At 46.0% G+C, this 24,883-nt stretch overlaps 1 protein-coding gene across 1 annotated transcript; it reads left to right on the top strand.

Moving 5' to 3' along the window:
- The first annotated feature begins 14,570 nt into the window (after window positions 1–14,570).
- Window positions 14,571–23,168, top strand: ZNF554 (zinc finger protein 554). The gene is made up of 5 exons (XM_023733304.1): window positions 14,571–14,792; window positions 16,788–16,861; window positions 17,717–17,843; window positions 19,730–19,825; window positions 21,912–23,168. The coding sequence occupies exons 1-5, from the start codon at window positions 14,762–14,764 to the stop codon at window positions 23,096–23,098; spliced, it is 1,515 nt and encodes a 504-aa protein (XP_023589072.1). The 5' UTR covers window positions 14,571–14,761; the 3' UTR covers window positions 23,099–23,168.
- The last annotated feature ends 1,715 nt before the right edge of the window (window positions 23,169–24,883 follow it).

Genomic DNA, 24,883 nt, shown 5'->3' with positions numbered 1-24,883 from the left:
GGAACTGCAAAAGCAGCCCCAAAACAAGCAGAGAGAGCATCTCCTCAACTCGAGTCAAAGCCTTAGAGGGGTAAACTGAGGCAGCACCAGAGTGGGGCTGACAGCCTCAGCCTCCTGTTGCAAATTGTGTACTCTCCATACACGCGGCTGAATTTGGGTCTCCCCCTCACCCCTGTGGATGATCAGGCCCACATCTGCGGCATGGGCCATGCTGGGAACACACATCGGTTCTTGATCATATGCTACCTCCTGAAATGGCTGAACATCGGCCAATTCTTTTTGGTACAATGACTCTGTATTCCTTCCATCTTCTTTTGATGTTTCCTGTGTCATTCAATATTTTCCCTGCAGACTCCTTCAGTATTGCAACTCGAGGCTTAAATTTTTTCTTCAGTTCTCTGAGCTTGAGAAATGCCGACCATGTTCTTCTCTTTTGGTTTTCTATCTCCAGGTCTTTGCACATGTCATTATAATACTTTACTTTGTCTTCTCGAGCCACCCTTTGAAATCTTCTGTTTAGCTCTTTTTCTTCTTCATTTCTTCCTTTCCCTTTAGCTACTCTATGTTCCAGAGCAAGTTTCAGAGTCTCTTCTGACATCCGTATTTGTGTTTTCTTTCTTTCCTGTATTTTTAATGTCTTCTTGCTTTCTTCATGTATGATGTCCTTGATGTCATTCTGCAACTTCTCTGGTCTTCAGTCATTAGCGTTCAGTGCTTCAAATCTATTCTTGAGACAGTCTCTAAATTCAGGTGAGATACACTCAAGGTCATACTTTGGCTCTCGTAGACCTGTTGTATTTTTCTTCAACTTCAACTTGAACTTGCATGAACTTGCATATGAGTAGCTGATGGTCTGTTCTTCAGTTGGCCCCTGGCCTTGTTCTGACTGATGATATTGAGCTTTTCCATGGTCTCTTTCCACAAATGTAGTCGATCTGATTTCTGTGTATTCCACCTGCGAAGTCCAAGTGTATAGTCACTGTTTATGTTGTTGAAAAAAGATATTTGTAATGAAGAAGTCATTGGTCTTGCAAAATTCTATCACGCCATCTCCGGCGTTGTTTCTATCACCAAGGCCATGTTTTCCAACTTCCAATCCTTCTTCTTTGTTTCCAATTTTTGCATTCCAATCACCAGTAATTATCAATCTATCCTGATTGCATGTTTGATCAATTTCAGACTGTAGGTGTATGGATATTATCCTATCACTTGCAGTATTGTTCTTCAGGATAGATCTTGAAATGTTCTTTTTGACAATGAATGGGAAGCTGTTCATCTTCAATTTGTCATTCCTGGCATAGTAGACCATATGGTTGTTTGATTCAGAATGGTCATGACTAGTCCATTTCAGCTCACTAACGCCTAGGATATTCATTCCATTTCATTTTTGATGACTTCCAATTTTCCTAGATTCATACTTAGTGCATTCCACGTTCCAATTATTAATGGATGTTTCCAGCTGTTTCTTCTCATTTTGAGTGGTGCCACATCAGCAACCGAAGGTCCCTAAAGCTTGAATCCATTCATGTCATTAAGGTCAGCTCTGAGGATGCAGCTCTTCCTCAGTCGTATTTTGAGTGCCTTCCAACATGAGGGGCTCATGTTCTTGCACTATATCAGACAATGTTCTGCTGCTATTCATAAGGTTTTTACTGGCTAATTTTTCAGAAGTAGACTACCAGGTCCTTTTTCCTAGTCTTAGTCTGGAAGCTCCACTGAAACCTGTCCGCCAAGGGTTACCCTGCTATTATTTGAAATACCAGTGGCAAAGCTTCCACCACAGTATGACAAACTGACAGACATATATAAAGAGGATAGATAATAGTTAAAGATGATAAAGAAGATAGATAGCGAGATGGATGTTTCTGTTAGGTGCGGTCGAGTCGGTTCCAACTCATAGCTACCCTATGTACAACAGAATGAAACACTGCCCGGTCCTGTACCATCCTCACAATCATTGTTATGTTTGAGCCCATTGTTGCAGCTACTGTGTCAATCCATCTCCTTGAGGGTCTTGCTCTGTTTTTCTGACCCTCTAGCATGCATGATGTCCTCCTCTACGGACTGGTCCCTCCTGATAACACGTCCAAAGTATGTGAGACGATGTTTTGCCGTCTTTGCTTCTAAGGAGCATTCTGGCTGTACTTCTTCCAAGACAGATTGGTTTGTTCTTCTGGCAGTCCATGGTATATTCAATATTATTCGCCAACACCATAATTCAAAAGCATAAATTCTTCTTCGTTCTTCCTTATTCATTGTCCAGCTTTTCCATGCATATGAGAGAGAGAGATACAGAGAGGTAGTAAAGACAGAGAGAGAGAGGAAGAGATCTCTACCTACCTACCTACCTGTCTGTCTTTCTGTCTATCTCCTTCCCTCCCTCCCTCAGTCCTATGTCTTGGGCTAAACCCAGTAACCCCTATTTTCTGCTTATCTTGACTTAGACATGTTTCCATATAGTGATTTAACTAAAAATTTATTGACTTCTGTAAGCAATATCCCATTCTTGATGTTGGGGAAAAAGGAACAGCTCTTCCCCATAGTAGAGTTCCAATTAATAAATGTAGAAGGAATGATGGAAACAGAAAGTACTCATTAGGCAAATACCACAGTAATCACTGCTGTAGGCAAAAATCAGATGTTTCCTACAATTAGTGATGAGATACAGGATATTTTCATAGACCGAAAGTATCTGCTTGTAATATACTAATTGTCGTAGTTGGGTGCCATTGAGTCAGTTCCAAATCATAGTGAACTCATGTAACAGAGTAGAACTGCCACAAAGATTTTCTAGGCTGTAATCTTTAGAGGCGCAGATCGCCAGGTCTTTTCTCCCACAGAGCGGCTGGGTGAGTTTGAACCGCCAACCTTTGAGTTTAGCAGCTGAGTGCTTAACTGTTGCACCACCAGGGCTCCCTGCTGAGTAATTAGAAAGGGAGAAATAGTAACTTTACAGTGGAAAAACTTGGAAGACACAACCATAACCAAGTGTTAAAGGTCAGGATTACCAGTCAGACATACGGACATCATGTACTCCTGATACGACGCACTAAGGAGGGCACATAATTTCTCTGGTATATTTTGCAAAAATACATAATCTCTGAGAAAACTTCAGATAGACCAAATTTAGAGACACTCTATACAATAACTGGCCAGTCCTTGCGAAAATCTCAAGGTCTTGAAAATCACAGAGATGTAAGGAACTGTCCCAGATTGGAATAGACTAAGGAGATATGACAACTAAATGTCACGTGGATGAGTTTGTGTAGCATTGGTATTTTCTCTGCCTTTAATGTTTGGTAGAATTGATCAATGAAGTCATCTGGACCTGGAGTTTTCTTTGTGGGAAGGTTTTCAACTACAATTTCAATTTATTTTTTATTTTTTAATTTTATTGTGGTGGAAATATACATAACAACATAAATTTCTTTGATAGATATGACTATTCAGATTATCTATTTCTTTTTTTTTGAGTGAGCTTCAGCAATTTGTGTCTTTCAAGGTGTTTGTCCATTTCGTCTAAGTTGTCTAATTTATTGGTATAAAGTTGTTCGTAATATTCCCTATTATCCTTTGAACGTATGTAGAACCTGTAGTAATGTTGCCTCTCTCATTTCTGATTTTGTTAGTTTGCATCCTCTCTTTTTTCTTGATTAGTCAGGCTAGAGGTTTATCAATTTTATTGATTTCACATATATTGATCACTGATTTTGGTTTAATTGCTTTTCTGTTTTCTGTTTCACTGATTTCCACTTTAGCCTTGATTATTTCCTTTCTTTTTCTTAACTTGGGCTTCATTTGCTCTTCTATTTTTTTAGTTTCTTAAAGTGAAAACTGAGGTAATTTTGATACCTTTTTTATTTTCTAATATAAAGATTTAATGCTATGAATTTCCTCCTAAGTACTGCTTTAGCAGCATCCCACAAATTATTTATTTATTTATTTATTGTAGTTTAGATAAAGGTTTACAGAACAAACTAGCTTCTCATTAAACAGTTAGTACACATATTGTTTTATGACATTGGTTAACAACCCAACGACATGTCAACACGCTCCCTTCTCGACCTTGGGTTCTCTATTACCAGCTTTCCTGTCCCCTCCTGCCTTATAGTCCTTGCCCCTGGGCTGGTGTGCCCTTTTACTCTCGTTTTGTTTTATAGCCTGTCTAATCTTTGGCTGAAGTTTGACTCTTAGGAGTGACTTCATTACTGAGCTAAAAGGGTGTCTGGGGGCCGTAACATCCCACAGATTCTTATATGTGATGTTTTCATTTTCATTCTGTTCAAAATGTTTCCTAATTGCCCTTCTGATTTCTTCTTTGACCCATGGGTTATATAGATGTGTGTTATTTAGTTTCCAGATATTTGAGATTTTCCAGAGATGTTTTTTGTTATTGGTTTTTAATTTAATTCCATTGTGGTCAGAGAACATACCTTGTATGACTTGAGTCATTTTTGGAGCCCTGGTAGCGCAGTGGTTAAGAGCTCAGCTGCTAACCAAAAGGTTGGCAGTTCGAATCTACCAGCTGCTCCTTGGAAACCCTATGGGGCACTTCTACTCTGCCCTATAGGGTCACTATGAGTTGGAATCAACTCGAAGGCAATGAGTTTTTTTGTTTGTTTGTTTTTGAGTCCTTTTGAATGTATTGAGTCTTGTTTTATGGCCCAGAATATGGTCTATCTTTGTACATGTTCTGTGGGCACTTGGGAAGAATGTGTGTACTGATATTGTTGGATGGAATATTCTGTAAATGTCAGTTATGTCAAGTCAGTTGATCAGGTTGTTCAGGTCTACTCTATCCTTTCTGATCTTCCATGTACTTGTCCTATCAGTGGAAACCCTGGTGACATAGTGGTTCAGAACTACAGCTGCTGTCTTTGTTATCTAGTGCTGCTATAACAGGAATACCACGAGTGGATGGCTTTAACAAAGAAAAGCTTATTTCCTCAAAGTAAAGTAGGCTAAAAGTCCAAATTCAGGGCGTCAGCTCCAGAGGAAGGCTTTCTTTCTCTGTTAGCCTTTTCATCATTGTTACTGGGACTAGGAGCTACTCTGCTCAGGGACCCTGGGTCCAAAGCATGCGCTCTGCTCCTGGCACTGCTTTCTTGGTAGTATAAGGTCCCCTAACTCTCTGCTTGCTTCCCTTTCCTTTTATCTCTTGTAAGATGAAAGGTAATGGAGGCTGCACCCCAGAGAAACTCCCTTTACATTGGATCAGGGATGTGACTTTAGTAAGGGTGTTACAATCCCACCCTAATCTTCTTTAACATAAAATTACAATCACAAAACGGAAGATAACCACACAATACTGGGAATCATAACCCAGCCAAACAGATACACATATTTCTGGGAGGACATAATTCAATCTATGACAGCTGCTAACCAAAAGGTCGGCAGTTTGAATCCACCAGGCGCTGCTTGGAAACCCTATGGGGCAATTCTATTCAGTCCTATAGGGTCTTTATGAGTCAGAATTGACTTGACAACAATGGGTTTGGTTTTGGTTGGTTCAGTTTGTCCTATCAGTTATTGAGAGTGGGTTAATGAAATTTCTGATGATAATTGTGGATTTCTCTGTTTCTCCTTGCAGTTCTATAGGTTTCTGTTTCAAGTAATTTGAAGCTCTGTTACTAGACGCATAAACATTTTGGATTATTATGTCTTCTTGATTATTCTGACCCCCTGATGGTTATGAAATGACTTTCTTTATCTCTGGTAATAATCATTACTCTGAAATCTACTTTGATATTAATAAAGCCACTTCAACTTTCTTTTGAGGAGTGTTAGCACTATTTATCTTTTTTCTTTCCTTTTACTTTTAACAGCAGCCCTGGTGGTGCAGTGGTTAAAGTGCTTGGCTGCTAACCAAAAGGTTCGAACCCACCAGCCTCTCCACAGGAGAAAGATGTGGCAGTCTGCTTCTGTAAAGATTTACAGCCTTGGAAACCCTGTGGGGCAGTTCTGCTCTGTACTATGGGGTCACTATGGATCGGAATCGACTGGACAACAGTGGGTTATTTTTAACCTAACCCCCCAAAACCAAACTCATTGCCCTGGAGTTGATTCCAACTCATAGCAACCCTATAGGACAGAGTACAGCTGCCCCATAGAGTTTCCAAGATGTCGCTGGTGGATTCGAACTGCCGATCTTTAGATTGGCAGCCGAGCTCTTAACCACTGCACCACCAGCTTGGTCTTTATATTTAAAGTGTGTACTTAGTCTTGCTTTTTATAGCATACATGTGTATTAAGACTTGTTTTATGGCCCAGAATATGATCTATCTTTGTACATGTTGTGTGCACTTGGGAAGAATGTGTGTTCCACTGCTCTTATTATTGAATTGAAATCTGCTATTATTCATGAGAAGCTCTGGTGTCTCAACAGTTAAGCGCTCAGCCACTAACTGAAAGTTTGGAGTTTCGAAGTCACCCAGCAGCTCTGAGGGAGAAGGATGTGGTGATCTGCTTCCATAAATATTACAACCTAGGAAACCCTATGGGGTAGTTGTACTCTGTCACACGGGGCCGCTGAGTCAAAATCAACTCCATGGCACCTAACAACAGCAACAACATTATTATTATTATTTTAATGGCAAACGTTTATGTTTCAGGCGTCGTGCTAAATGTATTACTTGCCCTTTCTCACCTATTTGTCATAGCAACCCATAGGAACTGAGTACCACTGCTGTTTCCATTTTGCAGTTGCCACTCAGTAAGGGTCATAAAAAAACAGTTGCCATAGAGGAGATTCTGATTCATGGTGACCCCACGTGAGTCAGAGTAGAGCTGTGCTCCATTGGGTTTTCAATGGCTGATTTTTTTTGGAAGTAGATCTCCAGGCCTTTCATCTGAAGCGCCCCTCAGTGGACTCGAACCTCCAACCTTTCAGGTAGCTTCTGAGCAGGTTCACCGTATGCGCCACCCAGGGACTACAAGGCGGGACCGGCTTGTGCTGCGAAGACACCTCCCGACCAGAGAGGGCGCTAGAGCCGTACGCTCGTCTATCGGTCCCGGTAGCCTAACGCCGCGCCCCGGTGACTTCTGTGACTTGTAGTTCGCAGGGTCGTGGTGCGCAGGCACAGTGACGAGTCCAAGGTCTGGGCGCGTTGATGGGGGTACTGGCGGCAGAGATCTGGTCGCCGCACTGAGGAGGGGGTGCCAATACGTGCAGATAATAATAATACCAGTATCAACGAGAGCTGCGCTGCAGGGAGCGATTCCGCCCAGGTGAGCTCAAATGAACATCTGCGTTTGCAGCCGGACTTGCCCAGGTTCACACTGCGGTAAGTGGGGGGTCGGGGTTCGAACTGCCAACCTGGCTCCGCTTTTCTCTTCCTGGCCGAGCCAGTGCAGGACCGTAGGTGGACAGTGGAGACAGGGCTGGGGGCGAGGAGGCGTGGCCTCTGTGTCACCTGGGAAGTGGCTTCACTTGTCACTTTGGAAGCGAGAAAGGGGACTCAGAGATGCCAGGCAGCTGGCCCAAAGCCTCCCAGCACTCTGAGCCGCAAAGTCTGACTTTTACCTGAAGACCCATGAAGGCGGAACTCACGAGCGGAGCAGGAGAGGAAAATGGAGTCAAACTATTTGCTCTTTATCTTAAAGACAGAGGGGCTTGACTGCCGAGACTTCTGAATATCTTCTCAGCTGAGCTCCTTCTTGATCTAGTCCAGGGGTTCTGCCCCCTAGGGGACACTGGCAACATCTGGGGACTTTTTTGTGTGTGCTTTAGGTGAAAGTTTACAGCTCAAGTTAATTTCTCATTCAAAAATTTTTACACATATTGTTTCGTGACATTAGTTAAAATCCCCACAACATAACAGCACACTCCCCCTTTCCATCCCGGGTTCCCTGTGTCCGTTCGACCAGTTCCTGTCCCTTCCTGCCTTCTCATCCTCCCTCCGGACAGGAGCTGCCCATTTGGTCTTGTGTATCTGATTGAACTAAGAAGCACCCTTCTCATGTGTATTGTTTTTTGTTTACAGTCCTTTATCTGAAGAGTGGGTTTCGGGAACGGTTTCAGTTCTGGGTTAACGGTGCGTCCGGGGGCCATAGTTTTGGGGGTTTCTCCAGTCTCTGTCAGACCATTGTTTCTGGTCTTTTTACATGAATTTGAGTTCTGTTCTACATTTTTCTCCTACTCTGTCCTGGTCTCTCTGTTGTGTTCCCTGTTAGGGCGGTCGTTGGTGGTAGCTGGGCACCATCTAGTTCTTCTGGTCTCAGGCTGATGAAGTCTCTGGTTCATTTGATCCTTTAGACCTTTGGGCTCATATTTTCCTTGTGTCTTTGGTGTTCTTCATTCTCCTTTGCTCCAGGTGGGTTGGGACCAATTGATGTATCTTAGATGGCTGCTCGCTAGCTTTTAAGACCCCAGATGCCACTTGCCAAAGTGGGATGTAGAACATTTTCTTAATAAACTATGTTATGCCAATCGACCTAGATGTGGAGATGTTTTTGATTGTCACAAGGGTGGAGGGTGGGGGTGTGCTGGCACTGAGTGGGTGGAGGCCAGGGATGCTGCTCAACACCCTACAGTGCACAGGATGGCTCACTCTAGAGAATGATCTGGTCCCAAATGTCCACATTGCTAAGGTGGAGAACTATGTTAATTATTTGGGGAAAAAATTGAGTTTGATCCCTGCTCACACGGTACAGCAGAATATATTCCCAATGGGTCAGACGGTGTAAACCAGGGGGACCCTCCAGCTCCTGTGATTTCCCTCCTCTCTTCTCCCCACTCAGTGTGTGGATTTAAATGTGGGCAGCGTCCTAGGATGTCAGGTCAGATGATTATGGGGCACAGTCTCCTGGGGGTCAGTGGAATCTTCTAACCCAGGGGTTCTCACCCGGGGGACACTGGGCGATGTCTGCGGACATTTGTGGTTGTGACAACTGAGGGGAGTGCTACTGGCCTCGAGTGGGCAGAGGCCAGGGATGCTGCTCAGTACCCTACAGTGCCCGGAACGGCCCCACCCCAGATAGCGATCTGGCCCCAAATGTCCACGGTGCCGAGGAGGAGGGACCCTGGTCTGGGCAGAGGTTCTTAAACCAGTGGTAGAGGTTGCACGTGCAAAACCGGCATTCTGTATTTTGTGGGCAGTTTAAGAGATTTTCCGGGGCTATCTGATCACTCGTACACATACGCTTATGAGCCAGCTTTCACATATTCGCGTCATGGGAGTCGGTCCTCCCCGGCACTCGCTGTCAACTCCCTGAGGAGGGGATTCATTACGTTCTGGGAGGAGACAACGGTGTGGGTCCCTCAGAGCCCCCTGCTGCCGCATCCTGCCTGCCTTCAGCCCCGGCGCCCCGCTGCCTCACCCTGTTGGTCTTCAGCCCCAGCCCCCCTGAGAATTTCTGCTCTCCAAATATGGGGCCAGGGCTTTCTTCATACCACAGGGAATGGATTAATCACCCTCCCTTTTTAAAAAATTCATTGTGATAAAATATATATAGCAAAAAGTTTCCCATTTTACCCATTTTTAAGTGTCCGATTCATTGACATGAGTTACATTCACCCTGTTATGCAGCCACCACCGCTGCCCGTCTCCAGATGTATTCCATCACCCTAGACACTCAGGCCCCCTCAGCAACAGCTCCCAGTCCCCGCCTCCAGCCCCTGGAAACAACTAATCTTTTGCCTGTATGGATTTGCCTGTTCTAGATATTTTATATAAGTGGGGTGGGACGATATTTGTCCTTCTGTGTCGGCCTCTTTAACTCAACATAGGGTTTTCGAGGCTCAGCCACCTTGCAGCATGTCCCGGGACGTCTCGTCTTCATGGCTGTGTAATATTCCATCCTGGAGGCCCTTGGTGGTGCAGACGGTCAAGCGCTCGGCTGCTAACTGTAAGGAGGGGTTGGAGTCCGCCTGGAGGCACCTTGGAGGAAAGCCCTGGAGATCCACTTCAAAAAACTCAGCCACTGAAAACACCGTGGAGCACAGTTCTGTCCTGACACACGGGGGGTCGCCATGAGTCAGGGTCAACTCAACAGCAACTGGTTCTGATGTCCCGTTGTGTGGATGGACCGCATTTTGTGTATCCACTCAACTGTTGATGAGCATTTGGGTTGTTTCCATCTTTTGCTTATTGTGAATAGTGGTGCAGTACACACTGGTGTCCACGTGTCTGTTGCAGTCCCTGCTTTTAGACAAATCCCCTTTTACGTTCATTTAATACACACTCATTAAGCCGTGCTGAGCTCTGGAGGTGCAGCAAGACCATGGCGGACACGGCCCACGGCAGACACGGCCCACGGCAGACACGGCCCACGGCAGACACGGCCCACACCAGGCACGGCCCACGGCGGACACGGCCCACGGCAGACACGGCCCACTCCAGACACGGCCCACGGCGGACACGGCCCACGGCGGACACGGCCCACACTGGACACGGCCCACGGCAGACACGGCCCAGGGCAGACACGGCCCAGGGCAGACACGGCCCACACCAGACACGGCCCACGGCAGACACGGCCCACGGCAGACACGGCCCACGGCAGACACGGCCCACACCAGACACGGCCCACGGCAGACACGGCCCACGGCAGACACGGCCCAGGGCAGACACGGCCCACGCCAGACACGGCCCACGGCAGACACGGCCCAGGGCAGACACGGCCCACGGCAGACACGGCCCAGGGCAGACACGGCCCACGCCAGACACGGCCCATGCCAGACATAGCCACAGCAGACATAGCCCTTGCTATCATGGTGCGTGTGGTGTGGTGAGGGACCCAGGCAACAAAGACACAAACATGAAAATCAAACAACTGCAAACCAGGGGTAGCATGGGGAGCTGGGGCATGGTCCTGGGCTGGGGCAGAGGTTGCTAAAAGTACTAGTTGTTATGTGCCGCTGTGTTGATTCTGACTCATGGTGACCGTATGTAACAGCGTAGAACTGCCCCATAGGGTTTCCTAAGCTGTGATCTTTATGGGAGCAAATTGCCAGGTCTTTCTCCTGCAGTGTTGCTGGATAGGTTCGAACCACTGACTTTAAGTTGACAATTGAGTGCTTAACCATTGCACCAAAAGTAATGATAATGCTGGCTTTGCACCCTTAGGTCCCAGCCTCACAGGAATAGCAGACACTGGAGCCTCAGGCCCAGGAGTGGAGACTCCTCCAACCAGGACCAGAGACCCCAGCGCAGGAGGAGAGGAAGTCCTGGCAGTCAGCATTTCCTTGCCTGCCTGCCTGGCAGCCTGATGCCAGGAGGGGGCAGTCTCTGCCTCCAAGAGCATGTGGAGACATGGGCCAGAAACCTCAGAGAAGGATGAGCTCTGCTCCTCAGTTTCCTTATCTGTGAAATTAAGGAAATAAATTACCCTGTAACGTCGTAGGAAGAGTCGTTGAGTCAGCACGCACAAAGTTCGTAGAATAATCATTGGCGAGCTCATGGAAATTGCTCAGTGCATATCTCAGTACCAGTGGAGTTGACCCTGACTCATGGAGACCCCAAGTGTGTCAGAGTAGAATGGAACTCCACAGGGTTTTCAGTGGCTGAGTTTTTGGAAGCAGATTGCCAGGCCTTTCTTCCGAGGCACTTCTGGGTGGACTTGCACCTCCAACCTTTCAGTAAACAGCTGAGCACATTAGCCATTTGCACCAGCCGGGGACTCTGCTCACTGCGTCTTGGCCCTTAATGTCCTCCCCTTTTCATTTGCTTCCTTTTGTGAGTATTTTGGGCTGTGGTTTCTTCTTTCTCTATGGTCGTAGCCTCTGGTGAGTGTGGAGGCAGTGGTGGTCCAGTGGTAGAATTCTCACCTTCCATGTGGAGACCTGGGTTTGATTCCTGGTCATTGCACCTCATGTGCAGCCACCACTCTGTCATCGGAGGCTTGCACATTGCTGTGATGCTTAATAGGTTTCAGCAGAGCTTCCAGACTAAGACAGACTTAGGAAGAAAGACCTGATGATTGACTTGAGAAAATCAGCCAAAGAGAACCCTATAGACCACATGACACTCAGTCTCTATTTGCCTGGAGCAACAGAGGAAGAAGGACGAGGAAATGGAATGAGGGGCTAATTGCCTCCAGGAATGACTGCCTCCTTTGCCATGAGACCAGAAGAACCGGATGTTGCCTGGCTAATAATGAACACTTTGATAAAAGATTCCATAGAAGAATCCTGATCAAAAGGGGGAAAATGCAGAACAGAATTTAAAATTCCAATGGACTCCAGACTTTCTGGAGCCAACGGGGCTAGACGAACCCCTGAAACTATTGCCCTGAGATAATCTTTAAACCTCACACCAAAGATATCCCCTGAAATCTTCTTAAAGCCAAACAATAGTTTAGCTTAACTAGTAAAAAATGTCGGCCTTGAGCATTAAGCTTTTCTGAAAACCATGTGGGCTCAAATCAACAACGACAACTTGAAAGATTAGATAGGAACCTTAGGGGCAGTGAGTTTATGTTAATGAGGGAGGAACAACTCAGAAAAAGAGGTTGAGGATGGTTACACAACTCAGAGAATATAATCAATGTCTGTAAATTGTACGGTTGAATTGGCGTATGTTTTGCTGTGTCTATTCTCAACAACAGAAACCCTGTGGATCACAATGATCCAGTCTGCAACGGATCATGGGGATGGCGCAGGATGGGGCAACTCAACAGCAGTTAACAACAATGAGGACGTAATTCGTCATGGGTCGATGAGGGACTTGGCAGTTTACGAGAGACTTTACGTCTGTATCACCTTCTAGGGCCAAGAGGTAGCTCGTGCGTGATGAACGAGAATGAGACATAGGGCTGAGCCTGTTGTTGTTGGATGTCATTTAGTTGACTGCTACTCAGGACAACCCCATGTGTTACAGAGCAGAACTGCCCCATAGAGTTTTCTTGGCTGTAAGCTTAACGGAAGCTGATTGCCAGATCTTTCTTTCGTGGTACCACTGGTGGGTTCAAACTGCCAACCTTCAGGTTACCAGCCAAGTGCAGACCTCTTCCGCCACCTAGTGTATCCAGAGGTACCAGAATGGCAGCAGCAGATCCATTGAGAACTCTTTCTGTGGAGAGGTAGGGAGTCCTTGGTATGTGGGGCGCTCGGGAGAATTCCCTGCAAACGTTTCGGTCCAATACTTCTGCTTCTCATGAATGAGGAAATACTGTCAATCCTCATTACTTGCAGACTCCATATATGTGAATTTGCCTACTCACTAAAATTTATTTCTAACCCCAAATCAATACTTTCATCGTCCTCTGCAGCAAAAAATTTAAGTCGCCGACTCGTGCAGCCCCAGCCGAGGTCAAACAAGGTGACACTCTGTCTTCTTGTGTCAACTCCGTACTGAAGTCAAGCGTCCTTCTCGTGGTCTGTTTGGTGCCACGGTTTTCATATTCTTGTGCTTTTTGTTGGTGATTGTCTTAGTCATCTAGTGCTGCTATAACAGAAATACCAAAAGTGGATGGCTTTAGCAAAGGGACGTTTATTCTCTCACAGTCCAGGAGGCTAGAAGTCCGAATTCAGGGTGCCAGCTCTAGGGGGAGACTTTCTCTCTCTGCCGGCTCTGGGGGAAGGTCCTTGTCATCAATCTTCCCCTGGTCTAGGAGCTTCTCAGTGCAGGGATTCCAGGTCCAAAGGACACGCTCTGCTCCTGGCTCTTGTTTCTTGGTGGTATGAGGTCCCCTTGTCTCTCTGCTTGCTTCTTTCTTTTATATTTCAGAAGAGATTGACTTAAAACACAACCTAATCTTATAGGTTGAGGCCTGCCTCATTAACATAACTGCCTCTAATCCTGCCTCATTAACATCATAGAGGTTAGGATTTACAACACATAGGAAAATCACATCAGATGACAAAATGGAGGACAGCCACATAATACTGGGAATCATGGCCCAACCAGCTTGATACACGTATTTTTGGGGGACACAATTCAATCCATGACAATGATTTTTCTGTTTAAAATGGCCCCCAAGCATAGTGTTGAAGAGCTGGCTAGTGCTTCTAAGTGCAGAAAGGCTGTGATGTGCCTTAGGGAGAGAGTATGTGTTAGATAAGCTTCGTTCAGGCGTGAGTTCAATGTTAATGTACCAACAATATACAGTATATTCCATAAGATGTATTTATACAGAGGAGCCCTGGTGGCGCAGTGGTTAAGAGCTACGGCCGCTAACCAAAAGGTCAGCAGTTCAAATCCACCAGCCGCCCCTTAGAAACCCTATGGGGCAGTTCTACTTTTTCACATAGGGTCACTATGCATCGGAATCGACTCAACGGCAACAGGTTTGTCTGTTTTTTTAATTTATACAGAAACACAAGGTCCCTGGGTGGCGCAAATGGTTTCAATCAACTTCCAACCTAAGGGTTGGCAGTTCAAACCGACCCAGTGGCGCTGTGGAAGAAAAAGCCTGGTGATCTGCTTCCATAAAGATTACAGCCCAGAAAACCACATGGAGCACAGTTCTGCTCTAACACGCACAGGGTTGCCATGAGTCCTCATCAACTGAACGGCAATTAACAACAAAACAGAAATATGCGTGAAACAAGGTTATGTGTGGATCAGTTGACAAAATTTTTGTGACCAGAGGCTCGCAGGAACCTGACCTGTATTTCTTCCGGAGCAGTGGATCGGTATTCGCTGATTCAGCGGCGCGCTGACTTTATGGGACGCGTTGTTTGCGGCCGTTGAGTTGGTCAATAACGAGCATTTACTGTTCACGCAGTACGTTTAGTGCGATGTCTCCCACGTAGACGGCACTTGATAAATGCCTGTGGCTCTTGTCATTATTTCAACCTGGGGTTTCTGTTACAGACTCTGGGATGACAGCTGTTGATCTGCCTGCTACCTACAGTGACTTCTTCCATTTCTTCCACCGTGACCTAATTCTGTGGGATCTGGGGGTGGGGACAGTGCTGTCTCGAATCCTTCTTGCCGCAGTCAGAGCAGCTTGGTAGGAGAGAGTCCAGAAGAGAGAGGAGGGCCAGAGGGCCGGGGCAGGCGGGGAGACCCAGGAGCTGGCAGGTGTGAGGGTGAGGGCGAATCTGAGAAAGGCTAGATGTGGTGGCTCCGAGGACAGAGACAGCTGTGAAGGTCTGAACTGAACCTTCCAGAATTTGGGTCTGCCAGGTTGTACTGGGTTGAATCACACATCACACATCTGGTCGCTTGGAGTTGATTCTGACTCATGGCGACCCCATGTGTGTCAGAGTAGAACTGTGCTCCATGGCTGTGATCTTCAGAAGTAGATCTCCAGGCCTTTCTTCCGACGTGCCTCTGGGTGGACTTGACCCTCCAACCTTTGGGTAGCAGCCAAGCATGTTAACCGTTTGCACCACCCAGGGGCTCTACAGGGTGGAATAGTGCCCCCCTAAAATTTGCATCCACCCAGAACCTCACTGTTTGACTGTGTTTGGAAATGGGGGCTTTGCAGATGTAATTAGTTAAGATGAAGTCAAACTGGAGGAAGTGGCTCCCAAATCCAATGACTGGAGTCCTTATAAGAAGAGGGAAATTTGAGGAGTCCCCGGTGGTGCACACAATTAAGCACTTGAGTACTACCCAAAAGGCTGGAGGTTCGAGTCCACCCAGAGGTGCCACAGAAGAAAGGCCTGGTGATCTACTTCCAAAAAATCAGCCATTGAAAACCGTATGGAGCACAGGTCCACTGTGCACACGTAAGGTTGCTGTGTATCAGTATGGACTTTACTGCACTAACAGCAACACAGTTTCTAGTTCAAGATAAAGAAGAGGGGAATTTGGACTCGCAGACACACACAGGTGGGAGAAGGCCATTTGAAGACACAGACACACAGACGCACAGAGAGAGAAAGCCACGTGACAATGGAGACAGAGATTGGAGTGATGCAGCCACAACCCAAGGAATGTCACGGAGTGTCGGCTGCCCCCAGAAACTAGGAGGAGGCAAGAGAGGACCTGCCCTCGAGCCTTCAGAGAGAGCATGGCCCTGCCCACTCTTGGTTTAGAGCTTGCAGCCTCCGCAACTGTAAGACAATGAATTTCTGTTGCTTTAAGCTGCCCCGTTTTTGGCACTTTGTTGTAGCAGCCCCAGAAAGTGCATACAGAGGTGCTTCATACAGAACGCTGGAACTCGTATGCTTTATAAACTTGTGTACGTTGGCTGCAGGCAAGAGTTTCAGCATCTCCGTCATGGATTGAATTACGTCCCCCAAAAAACATGTGTGCATCAATTTGGCTGGGCCGTGATTGCCAGTATTGTGTGGTTGTCCTCCATTTTATGATTGCAATTTTATGTTAAAGAGGATGAGGGTGGGATTGTAACACCTTACGCAGGTCACATCCCTGATCCAATGCGAAGGGAGTTTCCCTGGGGTGCGGCCCGCACCACCTTTTATCTTACAAGAGATAAAAGGAAAGGGAAACAAGCAAAGAGTGGAGGACCTCATACCACCAAGAAAGCAGTGCCAGGAGCAGAGCGTGTCTTTTGGACCCAGGGTCCCTGCATGGAGAAGTTTCTAGTCCAGGGGAAGATTGATGAGAAGGACCTTCCTCCAGAGCCGGAAGAGAGAGAAAGCCTTCCCCCAGAGCTGATGCCCTGAATTTGGACTTCTAGCTTGCTTTACTGTGAGGAAGTAAACTTCTCTTTGATGAGGTCATCCACTTGTGGTATTTCTGTTATAGCAGCACTAGATGACTAAGACAATCGCCATCTGTAAAATAAAACAGTTAAGATCTTGGTCCCAGCTTCCATGGGCCGCCGCCGCTGTGTGCCTCACGCTAAGCCAGTGAGGGCGTCTCTAGGCCAGGTGTTCTGTGATTTGGGGACAAAGCAGGTCTGGACTTCACTGTGTCTTTCTCTTTCCCCAGCTATGCCTGCCCAACGCCCTGCTTTTTCCCAAGAGGAGAGAATGGCTGTGGGGTCCCTGCCCCTCTGGCCCCAGGTGAGTGGGAACTTGCTGTTTCTCCTGCAAGGCTCCCTGTGGACCCCAAGGGAACAGCACCTGCAGAAACTCTCTCCTGGATGGAGAAGGGGCCTCCTGCTCTGTGGGAAGCTCGGGAGGATTCCCCTGAACGTGCAGGCCCAGGTCCTCCTTCCCGTAGGTAAGGAGATGCATGCAGTATGTTGAGCACAGTACCTTCGCCTGGGAGAGCGGTAAGGAGCCCTGGTGGTGCAACAGTTAAGCGCTCAGCTGCTAACCGAAAGGTTGGTGGTTTGAACCCACCCAGCGCCTCCGCAGGAGAAAGGCCTGGAGATCTCCCAAAAAGATTGCAGCCAAGAAAACCCTATGGGGCAGTTCTACTCTGCCACATGGGGTCACTATGAGTCAAAATCGACTTGAAGACACCCAACAACAACAGGAGAGAGGTGGGCTTCCCTTCCAGGGCTTGGAGGGTCTCTGCTCCTGAGGATCTGGAACCTTCTTCCTTAGAACAGGCAGGGGCTGCTGAAAAAAATGAAAGGAGACCTAAATGAATGGAAAAACACCCTGTGCTCATGAGTTAAGATGTCAATACTGCCCAAAGCAGTCGACAGGTTCAAGGTAATCCCTAGCAAAATAAGCAATGGCCCAAAGATTTCGGATGAGACCTTATGTGCTGGTCCTCGCCGCTGTGTTTACAGTGGGCCTAGAGTCTGAAAGTCCCTCTGTGAGCCAAAGACAAGTGCCCACAAGGCAACTGGCAGAGTCTGACTCTCGTCCTTGAGTCTGGATCTTTCTGAATGCCTCTGTCCTCACCCTTTTTCCCATGAATGTGGGCTGATTCCTTCCTGAGCAGGAACCTGTGTGATGTTTTAGGGATCAGTGACCTTCGAGGATGTGGCTGTGGACTTCTCCCAGGAGGAGTGGGAGTTGCTGGACCCTGCTCAGAGAACCCTCTACAGAGAGGTGATGCTGGAGACCTGCAGGAACCTGGTGTCCCTGGGTAAGACCAGCATCATTAATTCATGTGTTCATTAGCTCAGCACATTTATTTAGCCTCTACTCTGTATCAGGAGAAACCCTATGGGGCAGTTCTACTCTGTCCTGTAGGGTTGTTATGAGTTGGAATCAACTCGATGGCAACGGGTTTATGTGTCAGGAGGGATCCTTGGGTGGCGCAGACTTTGATTTGTGCACGACTACTAACGTAAAGGTAAGTGTGTTACCGCAACGGTGGGTCTGAGCCGCCTGCCACGGAAGCCAATATTGAGATGGGTGAGGTGAGTAACAACAGTGTTTTATTGTATATCGATATACAGGAGACAGAGGAGAACGAGCTCCTCCAAAATCCGCCTCCCTGTCTGGAGGTTGATAAGAGGGTTATATAGGAAGAAATCAAGGTCTAAGGAATCTGTGGAATGTTTGGTTCCACTCTGGAGTGGCTGGCCACATTAACCATGCTCCAGACATGATGACCTTTGGACGCTACCCTGGTTTCAGCCACAAGTTGATTTTTCCTTGTTCAGTACTTGTTGTTCTACCTCCCAAAGAGGAACTTCGGTGAAATTTAAACTTCTAAAATCATGGGAAAACAAGAGGAAAGAAAGGAGGAAAATAAATCAGAAAAAGTGAACTATGCAAGCTGGGCATTAACAAGACCACAATACCCGGGATGCTAGGCTGCACTGCTGACAATAGACGATAAATGTGAAATTCCCATGCAGCCCCTTTCAAGTGGTTCAAACCTACCCAGTGGTGCTGTGGAAGAAAGGCCTGGTGATATCCCGTAAAGATTACAACCAAGAAAACCCCATGAAGCAGTTCTACTCTGTCACACGAGGTCGCTGAGTCGGAATCGACTTGATGGCAACGGGTTTGATTTTGTTTTGTTTTGTTTATGTGTCAGGAAGGAGTCCCTGCTCAGCACAAATGGTTAAACACTCGGCTGCTAACCTAAAGGTTGAAGGTTTGGATCCACCCAGAGGCACCTCAGAAGAAAGGCCTGGCAATCTACTTCCAAAAGATTGCAGACACTGAAAACCTATGGAGCACAGTTCTACTCTGACACACATGGGGTCGCCATGAGTCAGAATCGACTTGACAGTACTTGTCAGGAATTATGCTAGGAGTTGGGGGTTTCTTGGTGAACAAGACAGACAAGACCGCCTTGTGGAACTCAGTCTACTGATTTCTTCAGCAGAATGAATGACCGTGTTTCTTCCGTATTTGATAGTAAGAATTGCTGTTGGAATGTGTGTCATCTTAGCTTAGGCACAGATACGAATCCTCCGAATTCTCTCGAGTCCAGAGCTGGCACATTTGTGCTCTCTGCCCAGGTGAAGATCCGTCATTTCTTAATTGTTGTTGGGTGCTATGAGTCAATTTCAATTCATAGCGACCCCATGTGACAGAGTAGAACTGCCCCATGAGGCTTCCTAGGCTGTCAGGAGCAGATGACCAGAGCTTTCCTCCCACAGACCCACTGGGTGGATTTGAACAGATGACCTTTCTATGAGCAGCTGAGCACTTAATCATTGCGCCACCAGGGCTGCTTTAAAATCTTTAGCTTGGTCAATGTGTTGTTGTTAGTTGTGGCTGCGTTGATTCCAACTTATGGCGACCACACGTGTGCAGAGTAGAACTGCTCCATAGGATTTTCAAGGTGGTGACCTTTTGGAATCAGATCGCCCGACCTGCCTTCTGAGGCACCTCTTGGTGGATTCCAACTGCCAACCTTTTGGCTGGTTGTCGAGCACTTGTGCTACCTCTTAAATGTAGTCTTGTTTCTTTCAGAAGCTTTGGATAGCCAAAGTACTATTACAGGAATTGAAGATGGTCAGTTTTCTCCACTATAATCTTCTCAAGTCACCTGTCTTCCCCTGTTGACAGGGTGTTCTCTCTGTCAACCAGTGGCGCCTCCCCACTTGGAGCAAGGAGAAGCCGTGTGGATGGTGGATCGTGGAATTCCCCAAGCCTTTTGTTCAGGTGAGAACCAGGCAGGTGTGAGCCACGGCAGGTATCAGCCCTGAGAGGGAAATGTCAGTCAGAGGTGTCTCCTCGAAAGCTCTGGTTGTATAAGGAGATGGCCAGAGCTACTTGGTTATACTTTCTGAGAAACCTTAGTGGTTGGTTCACCCTCCACCAACTTTCTCCTGTTCACAAATGATTGACTGCTAACCTAAAGGTTGGCAGTTTGAACCTACCCAGTGGCACGGCAGAAGAAAAGCCTTGGCAATCTGCTCCCATTAAGATGACAGCCAAGCAAACCCTATGGAGCTGTTCTCTGTAACACACGGGGTCGCCATGAGTCAGCATTGACTCGACAGCAACTAATAACAGCAGCATTACCCCTCTTTGGCTTTGGAGAAAGAACATCCCATTTTCTTAATTAAAGTCATTATACCTGTGTTTCTAGTTCCATCTCTTTCCCTTTGCTTTCTTTTTTTAAAAATTTTTTTGGTGGCATAAAACAACAGAAATTTATTATCTCTCAGTCCTGGAAGCCAGAAGTCTGAAATCAGTATTCCAATCCATTGCTGCCAGTCACCACTGACTTATAGGGAACCCATGTGACTGAGTACAACTGACCCATAGGGTTTCCCAGGCTGTAATCTTTACGGAAGCAGACTGCCACATCTTTCTCCCCCGGAGCAGCTGGTGCATTCGAACCACCAAGCTTTCAGTTAGCAGCTCAGTGCTTAACCATTCTGCCACCAGGGCCCCTGGAAATCAGTATCACTGGGCCCAAATCAAGGTGTCGGCAGGGCCGTTCTCCCTCTGAAGGCTCCTGGGGAGGATCCTTCCTTGCCTCTTCCAGCTCCTGGGGGTTGCCAGCATTCGTTGGCTCACAGCAGCATCACTCCAGTCTCTGCCTCCATCTTCACATCACCTTCTCCTCTGTGTGTCTGTATCAAAGCTACCTCTCCCTCTGTCTCTTTTTTTTTTGTAAATATATATGTAACAGATGAGCCCTGGGGGCACAAATTGTTGGTGCTCGGCTGCTAACTGGAAGGTTTAGCGTTTCGAACCCACTCAGTGGCTCCACAGGAAAAAGACCTGGTGATCTACTTCCATAAAGCCTACAGCCTAGGAAACCCTTTGGGGCAGTTCTTCTCTGTCACACGGGGTCGCTAAGAGTTGGAATCAACTCAATGGCACCCAACAACAACAACATACATGTAACAAAACATTTGCCATTTCTACAGTCTGCACATGTACAGTTCAGTGATGTTAATTATGTTCATCATGTTCAACTGTCACCATTAACCATTCCCGAATTTTTCCATCACCCTTAACAGAAGCTCAGTGTCCCTTAAGCATTGTGTCTTCCTTCCCCCATTACTTCTTGATAACTCCTTCTCTCTGCCATCCTCTCCTCCCCTCTTTGTAGATTAACTTCGTCTATATTTACATCTTCTGTTCCCTCTTTTTCATCGTTGTCTAGCTCCTTACCCTGTGTCTCGTCCTCAGCACACTAGCTTACTGATCTGTCTCTCCCTTTCGTATCCTTCCCCCATGCTGAAAGCTAATATTTAAACTTGAATCCTCATGTACCTAGTATATGTTGGAAGCTCCTTTGTCCTACCATTCTTTTTTTTATATATAATACATTTTTTGTTGTTGTTGAGAATATATACAGCAGAACATATACCAATTCAACAGTTTCTACATGTACAATTCAGTGACGTTGATTACATTGTTCGAGTTGTGCAATCATTCTTACCCTCCTTTTCTGAGTTGTTCCTTCCCCATTAAGGAAGCCCCCTAAGCTTCCTATCTAATCTTTCAAGTTGCTGTTGTCAATTTGATCCCATATAGATATATCTTAGAAGAGCACAATACTGAAGGCTGACATTTTTTACTAGTTAAGCTGAACTGTTGTTTGGTTTTAAGAAGACTTCAGGGAATATTTTTGGTTGGAGGGTTAAGGTTTAAACATTACCTCAGGGCAATATTTTGGGGGTTCATCCAGCCTCCATGGCTCCAGAAAGTCTGGATTCCATTATATTCTACCATTCTTAAGTTAGTGGCTTCTTTCTCCAAGCAACTTTTCCCCCCCAATTTATTTCAGATTGGGAGACTAGACTGGAAATCCAAGAATCGATTTATAAGAAGGTCATCTTGGGATGGAAACCATCCAGTGGTATGAACATCATCAAGTTCACCAGAGGAGATGGGGAATGTGTTCAATTTGAGAAGAACCATGAAGACTCCCAGAGGCTTTTGAGGCAAATGGCATACGTCCAAGTACAGGCATTTACTCAGATGAGAGCTTCTGTATGGAATGAGTTTGGGGAAAATGGTAATCTGAGCTTACACCGTGTTTTAGCACAGGGAAGTCCTCCTAGGAAACATTTCCATGAATGTGACCTCCATATTGGGAGTTTGGTATCTGATTCTGTCTTAAACAGTCATCAGGTGGGATATGTAGATCAGATACCCTGTAACAATAATGAATGTGGAAAAGTCCTCAGCCAAAGCGGTCACCTTATTCAACATGAAAGATCTCAAACAGAGGAGAAAATGTCTTTGTATGCTGAAAGTGGAAAATCATTTTGTCATAGTACGGCTCTTACTATCCACAACAAAATCCACATGGTAGAGAAACCCTACGAGTGCGTCCAGTGTGGCAAGGTCTTTAACCGCAGGCACTCACTCAGCGAACATCAGAGAATCCACACAGGAGAGAAACCATATGACTGTCAGGAATGTGGGCGAGCTTTCACGCACAGTTCAACCCTCACGCGGCACTTGAGGATTCACACTGGAGAGAAGCCCTATGTGTGCACCAAATGTGGAAAAGCCTTCAACAGGATTTCCTCTCTCACTCAACATCAGAGAATTCACACGGGGGAAAAACCCTACACGTGTGAGGACTGCGGGAAATCCTTCTGCCAGAGTTCTTACCTGATTTTGCACAAGAGGACACATACCGGCGAGAAGCCATATGAATGCAATGAGTGTGGGAAAGCCTTTAGTGATCGTTCCTCTTTCAACCAGCACGAACGGACTCACACTGGCGAGAACCCCTATGAATGCAATTGGTGTGGAAGAGCCTTCAGCCAGAGGTCTTCCCTTGTTAGGCATGAAAGAACTCACACTGGGGAGAAGCCGTATTGTTGTAACGAATGTGGGAAAGCCTTCAGCCAGAGCTCTTCCCTTATTACCCATCAGAAAACTCACACTATTCAGAAAACCTTTAAAATAATTGATTGTGGGAAAGCTTTCCATCAGAGCACCCACTTGATCGGATTTTAGAGATTATTGTTGTTGTCAGGTGTCGTTGAGTCAATGTCGACTCATGGGCGACCCCATGTGACAGAGTAGAACTTCCTGATCGGGTTTCCTAGGCTGTAATCTTTATGGGAGAAGATTGCCAGGCCTTTCTCCCATGGAGCCACTGGGTGGGTTTGAACCACCAACCTTTTGGTTAGCAGCTAAATACTTAATCATTGCACCACCAGGGTTCTTTAGAATTGCTTACTGCCTTGTAAAGCACTTTTTAGTACCCTACCACATAAGTATGCTTGGACTTTGCCCTTGTGATGTACAGTATTTCTTGAAAAGAAGTAGGCCGAATCTACCCAGTGGTGCTGCGGAGGAAAGGCCTGGCAATTCCATATGATAACAGCCTTTGAAAACCCTGTGGAGTACACTTCTACTCTGACACACATGGGGTTACCATAAGTTGGAATTAACTCAACAGCAACAGGTTTGGTTTTCTGGTTTATTCCACATTCTTGAAAGAAAGCACTGAGGGATAGATTTGAGAAGGAGCCTTTTAATGGGCGAAGTTGCCATTGAGGATGTAGTAAGCTCCATCCTCTTTGAAGAGATTGATAAATTGGAGTACTAAAATGGAATGGAATTCTAAGAAATACCACAGGTTAATTTAGTTGTTGAAACAAAAGTTATTCTGTTTCAACTTTTTGTTTTAACCTTCAGTATTTTTGTTTCAGTATTCTGTTTTGATATTTTACTTAATCATTCCAGTACTGTTGGCCACTTAACTGGGTCGTAATTTGCCTGATGCACTATTAAGGAAATACAGAGCATGTAATAAGATAGCACTTTGGCTGTTACGTGCAAAATAAATGGTGCACAATAGTATATGTCACTCCATCCAGTGCATTCTAAATATATGCACAAAGGGACAAAGACTGGAAAGAGATGTGGCTCAATGAACAGAGTTTATTCATCAAGGTTGTCTGATTATATGTACTTTCTGTCTTCTCCTATTTCATTTGTTTTGACAGTGAATAAAAATCAAATAGCATCAAACATTGAAAGGAGAGTCAGGCTTCATTGATCAGTTGGGGAGGATTGCGGACAGTAAGATGGAGAGAATACAGTAGGTCTTGGGACATGGAGAAGTGGTGCAACCTTTGGTGGACTGGGCAAGTCCCAACTGTGAAATGAACTTGGCAGAGTAGAGATCAATTGTGCTGATAAGCGTTATCATCATCATTAACATTTATTGGGTGCCTACAATATGCCAAGCAAACTGCTTCCATAAAGATTAAAGGTTGGTGGTTCAAACCCACCCAGCAGCACCACGGAAGAAAGGCCTGATGATTAACATCATAGCGATAGGATTTACAACACATAGGAAAATCACATCAGATGACAAAATGGTGGACAATCACACAATACTGGGAATCATGGCCTAGCCAGATTGACTCACATATTTTTGGGGGACATAATTCAATCCATGACAGTAACTATTCATATCACCATGTTACAGAAGAGAGAACAGAAAAATAAAGGAAATTGCCCAAGTTCACCCAACTACAAAGTAGTAGAATCAAGATATGAACCCAAGGAGCCCATACAATGTCAAACGTCCCATTTTCCCTTCCACAGAGCAAGCAGGTATACAGAGAAGATGGATTTCAAATTCTCTTTTAGAAGTCACCTAATATTTTTCTGAATCTTCTCATTTCCCTGGAGGTAATGAGGTTACCTGTCTGACCTCCTTTCACCCAAATGGGACCTGTTCACCTGAATTTTGTTGCCTTTCTTTAAAGTTGTTCCTAGTTGCCA

The sequence above is a fragment of the Trichechus manatus genome, unplaced genomic scaffold, assembly GCF_000243295.1.
Source record: "Trichechus manatus latirostris isolate Lorelei unplaced genomic scaffold, TriManLat1.0 scaffold00057, whole genome shotgun sequence".
Taxonomy (NCBI): Eukaryota; Metazoa; Chordata; class Mammalia; order Sirenia; family Trichechidae; genus Trichechus; species Trichechus manatus.
Note: the sequence above shows the minus strand (reverse complement) of the source record. Positions and strands in the feature narration are given on the sequence as shown.

What these genes read in the sequence shown, in the direction of transcription:
- ZNF554 (XM_023733304.1), top strand. Translation starts at nt 14,762, where the DNA reads ATGACAGCTGTTGATCTGCCTGCTACCTACA. An exon ending in CAGGAACCTGGTGTCCCTGG is followed by an intron (nt 17,844 to 19,729) that starts GTAAGACCAGCA and finishes CCCTGTTGACAG; the next exon opens with GGTGTTCTCTCTGTCAACCA. An exon ending in TCCCCAAGCCTTTTGTTCAG is followed by an intron (nt 19,826 to 21,911) that starts GTGAGAACCAGG and finishes AATTTATTTCAG; the next exon opens with ATTGGGAGACTAGACTGGAA.